The sequence below is a fragment of the Emiliania huxleyi genome (genome assembly GCF_000372725.1).
Source record: "Emiliania huxleyi CCMP1516 unplaced genomic scaffold EMIHUscaffold_101, whole genome shotgun sequence".
NCBI lineage: Eukaryota > Haptophyta > Isochrysidales > Noelaerhabdaceae > Emiliania > Emiliania huxleyi.
The window spans coordinates 14227-18928 of record NW_005202368.1 but is presented as its reverse complement, the minus strand read 5'-3'; the positions used below and the strand labels follow the sequence as shown (position 1 = coordinate 18928).

The 4702-nt window shown below is 68.0% G+C and overlaps 2 protein-coding genes across 2 annotated transcripts in view; both read left to right on the top strand.

Annotated features, from left to right (window-relative positions):
• Positions 1-1998: 1998 nt before the first annotated feature.
• EMIHUDRAFT_439414 (hypothetical protein) lies at positions 1999-3898 on the top strand. Its single transcript, XM_005793345.1, is given in 3 exon segments — positions 1999-2440; positions 2459-3461; positions 3474-3898. 3 exon segments carry the CDS (start codon positions 2108-2110, stop codon positions 3845-3847), a joined length of 1710 nt encoding a protein of 569 aa, XP_005793402.1. The 5' UTR covers positions 1999-2107; the 3' UTR covers positions 3848-3898.
• A 500-nt stretch (positions 3899-4398) lies between these two features.
• EMIHUDRAFT_221985 (hypothetical protein) overlaps positions 4399-4702 on the top strand; it is a gene marked incomplete at both ends in the record, with an annotated part of 1860 nt that continues 1556 nt past the window's right edge. The window contains one exon of the mRNA XM_005793344.1: positions 4399-4668. Within this exon, the coding sequence (XP_005793401.1) occupies positions 4399-4668 (270 nt within the window). The remainder of the gene's footprint in view (positions 4669-4702) is intronic.

Genomic DNA, 4702 nt, shown 5'->3' with positions numbered 1-4702 from the left:
GTCGAAAAAAGAAAACAGACAACCCAAAGGAGGAGGACAGGGTGGTCCCCACCTGCACGACCACGAGCAGGATTTTGCATGGATGCCAAGTGCGCTATACTTTATTTTTTCTTCCGCCAGATGCGGTTGATTCGGCTGAGGGAAGGCGGGCAAGTGCAGCGCGGACGCCGTTTTTCTTCTTCGCTAGGAGGAGGCCGAGGAGGAGGGGGAGGAGGGGGAGGAGGAGGATGCCCCCAAGGGAAAGCTCCAGCAGCTGGATGGCGATTACCGCTTTGCGCGGGAGCAGGATTGCGATCTACGTTTGTTTGATTTTGAGGCTTTCGGAGGCTTTGGAAAGGAGGTTCGCAGCACCCTGAGGGAGGCGGCGAACCAGCTGAGCAACAAACTTTCGCACGCTCAGCACCTGGACGAGGTCACATGGACCACCAAGAACTGGCACGGGCTGCAGATGCAGCGCTTGTCTGTCGTCCTCCACACCGCCGTGGCGTGGCAGACGGTGAACGAGCTAGCGTGCGGGGAGAGCGGCATTGTGCATGGTGCGGAGTGCATTGCCGTTCTTAACGGAGTCGCTTAGGCGGCTCCGGTGGTGAGCCGGTGTGTGTGCCAGTCCGCGCCAGTCCGCGCCCTTGTCGTGCCAGTGTGCTGTCTCTCTCTCTCTCTCTCTCTCTCAGTGTGCTGTGAGAGAGGCTTGTATTTTAACAAGCCATGTGTGTGTGTATATGAGCGGCGCCAGCACTGTCGTGCCCGCCGAGCTTCGCCAGGGCAACCTGGGCTCGCTGCGCGCCCTCCTCGCCGGGCGGACGCGCGGCCCAGCGCTCACGGCCGAGCTCGACGCGCGCCTCGAGGCCGCAAACCAGCACACGCTGCTGATTATCGCCGCTGAGCGCGGGCAGGCCGACGCGGTGCGGCTGCTGCTCAAGAGCGGCGCGAGTGTGGGGGCGACGACCGGCGACGGCTGCTCCGCACTGATCATGGCGTGCCAGAGGGGCCAGCTCGAGTGCGCCCAGCTGCTTCTCGAGGCCAGCGCGGCGGTCAACCAAGCCAAGACGGATGGCGCCACGCCGCTGTTCATGGCGTGCCAGCAGGGCGAGCTCGAGTGCGTGCGGCTGCTTCTCGGCGCCGATGCTGGTGTCAACCAAGCCCTGAAGGACGGCGCCACGCCGCTGTTCATCGCGTGCCAGAAGGGCCAGCTCGAGTGCGTCCGGCTGCTGCTCGGCGCAAGCGCGGTGGTCGACCAAGCCAAGGAGAGTGGCGCCACGCCGCTGCTCATCGCGTGCCAGCACGGCCAGCTCGAGTGCGCCCGGCTGCTCCTCGAGGCCAGAGCGGCGGTCAACCATACCAAGGCGGACGGCACCACGCCGCTGTTCACGGCGTGCCAGGAGGGCCAGCTCGAGTGCGTCCGGCTGCTGCTCGGCGCAAGCGCGGTGGTCGACCAAGCCAAGGAGAGTGGCGCCACGCCGCTGTTCATGGCGTGCCAGAAGGGCCAGCTAGAGTGCGTGCGGCTGCTTCTAAGCGCAAGCGCGGCGATCAACCAAGCCAAGAACGACGGCGCCACGCCGCTGTACGTCGCGTGCCAGCAGGGCGAGCTCGAGTGCGTGCGGCTGCTCCTCGCTGCCAACGCGGCGGTCAACCAAGTCAGGGACGGCGGCCGCCGCTGTACAAGGCGTGCCATAAGGGCCACCTCGACATCGCACGGCTGCTCCTCGAGGCTAGCGCTGCGGTCGACCAAGCCTCAGGCCGCGGCTGGACGCCCCTGCACGCTGCGTGCCTGGAGGGCCACTCCGCCGTCGTGCTCAGCCTGCTGCGGGCGGGCGCAGACACGGCGGCGCGCACCTCGGGTGGGCATACGGCGCTGCAGCTGGCCAAGGAGAAGGGCCACACCGAGTGCGAGCGCGCCTTTGAGGCGGCGGCGAGGGAGGCGAAGAGAGCGGAGATTGAGGCGAAGGTGGAGAGGGCAGTGGCCGAGAGGGCGGCGGCCGAGAGGGTGGAGGCCGAGAGGGCGGCCGAGGAGGCTGCGGCGGCGCTGCTGGCGGAGGAGGAGTCGGAGAAGTGCGCCGAGGACAAGAAGAAGGCCAAGAAGAGGGGCAAGAAGAAGAAGCAGGGCGGCATGGGTAGCGTTGGGCCGTCGCAAGAGGCCGAGGCGCCGGCGGAAGAGGGGGAAGAGGAGGAGGTGGTGGCGGCGGCGGAGGAGGCGGAGCTTGCGGCGGCGCTTGAGGAGAGGCGCGCGCGCGACAAGCTCAAGGAGGCGCGGAAGCGGGACAGCCAGCGGCTGCGCAAGGCGCATGGCGCGGCGATGGGCGCGCTCAAGTCGCTCAACACCGCGGACAGCCCCTCCGCGCTCCGAGCGGGCATCGCCGCCGCCAGGCCGCACGTGGGAGTGCTGCCTGCCTTGGCCGAGGAGGTGAGCGCGGCGGAGTCGCGGCTGGAAGAGCTGTCTGTCACCGAGCCGGAGGCGGTTGTTGCTCGGCCCGTCGAGATAGCCCTGTCGGACCTCGCCGCGGCTACGGACGGGTTTGCAGAGGGCAAGCTGATTGGCAGCGGCGGCTTCAGCCACGTCTACGAGGCGTCGGCCGACCTCCACCTCTCCCTCGCCGCGCCTCCACAGTTGCGCCACTTGCCGCTCGTCGTCAAGCGGGCAAAGTCGGGCCAGTCGGGCGGCTTGTCGCGGGCAGAGCTCGAGGTGAAGCTGCTCAAGGCGGTGAGCCACCCGCACCCGCTGCCGCTGCTCGGCTACTGCCTCTCGCCCGACGGCGTCTGCCTCCTCTCGCCGCTGATGCGCGGCGGCTCGCTCGAGGCGCGGCTGCGTATCTCGGATCCCGACTGCGCGGCGCAGCTCCGGCGGTTGGGCATGGCGGAGCCGCCGAGGCCGCTGACGTGGCGGCAGCGCGTGCGTGTCGCGTGCGAGGCGACCGAGGCGCTCGTCTACCTCCACTCGAAGGGCATCGTGCACCGCGACGTCAAGCCAGACAACATCCTGCTCGACGAGAAGCTGACCGCCGTGCTCGCCGACACGGGCTTTGCCAAGGACCAGCGCCCGGACGCGTCTGTCCGCTGCCGCTCGACTGCCGCCCTTTACATGACCACGGGCTACCTCTGCCCCTCCATCATCAAGGGGGGCGAGTACTCGAGCAAGACGGACGGCTACGCCGTTGGCATCACCCTCCTCGTCTGCCTCACCAACCGTTCAGAGGTGCAGCTCACCGACCGGTGCGAGGACGAGTTCGAGGAGGACTGGACCGACATCGACGTGACGAGGATCGCAGACGCGGCGGCGGGGTGGCCTGAGACTGCGGCGCGCGCTGTCAAGGACCTCGCCAAGGCGGACGGGAAGAGCCTCTGCCACGACAGCCTGCGCAAGCGGCCCACGCTGCCCGAGGCTCTCGCGACTTTGCAGGCGCTGCTCTCTGGCTCGCAGCGCGGGGCGGGGATGGAGGAGGCTGCGCCGGCACTTGGAGACGAGGCCGCCACCGCCGCCCGCACCACCGGCTACGAGCCTTCGCCGCTCTCGGTGCAGGTGCGCGGCATGCGCACGTCCGGCGACGCGCAGGCGCGCATCCAGGACAACATGATGCTCGCCTTCAAGACGCTGATGCCGCGCCTCGACGCCGTGTACGCCTCGCGCTCCGCGGCGGCGCCCGACGGCTTCGAGGAGCGCATCAACTTTTGGCACCGCGAGTGCGGCCTGCCGACCGAGCTGCGGAGGCAGCTGCACTCGCTGCGCATCTGGGCGAACGCGGCGAGGCACCACGACGCGGCGAGGTGGAGGAGGGACGGGCCGCGCAGCGAGGGGGAGGCTTCGCGGCTCGTGGCCGCGGTGACGGAGGCGATCGGGGCGCTCGAGGGGTGAAAATACGTTACGGTTGACTCTCGCATGCGACACTTTGCGGTAGAGGGGCTCGCGGCCGCACGCCCCTTCTCCCCCTTGAGGTACCCGGGTGGTGTACCTGTGTTAGTGCCAGTGCGCGCCAGTCGCCAGTGAAAGAAAGAAAGAAATCTAAAAAACAGACGACCAAGGGAGGGATGAGGGATGGGGAGCGGACAGTGTGGTGAGACACATATGGGAGGACAGTGCCCAGCGCCATCCGATACCTAAATTTCTCTCTCGCAAAGTCCGCCCCCACGACTCAGATTCCCTCACGCTCAGATTCCTTCACGCTCAGATTCCGTGGCAAGGGGGTGCCGAGGTATGCCACAGGCCGGGATGGAGTGAGATCTTGCGGGGCAGGGCGTGGGCTAGCGCGTGAGGGCGCAGGCAAGTGCCCGAGGGTATGGGGTTGGGCGCCACCCTGGGGCTACCCGTAGCATTGTCGGCTCAGTGATGGGTATCCCAGGGACGCCGGCAAGAAACCCACGGGCAGTCTGCACAAAGTCCGCCAGAATTTGGGTTGCTCCTGGCCGATGTCCTGGCTGTCGCCCTTCAGTGCCAACGCGACGGCACCGGTGCTGCAGGAGTGGCCTGGGTCGCACACCTGCCGCCCGCGCTTCATGGTGGTCGGAGCGCCAAAGTGCGGCTCCACGTCGCTCTTCCGGTACCTCGAGGCGCACCCCGACGTGCAGCAGCCGGCGACCAAGGAGCTGTGCTACTTTTCGCGCTTCAAGCGGTACCTGACGCACTACCGCACCGGCCCTGCCACGTCCTGGCCACACTACCTCGCCGCGCTCGCCGGCGTCGCGCTGCCTCGCGGCCGCGGCCGCGCCGGCA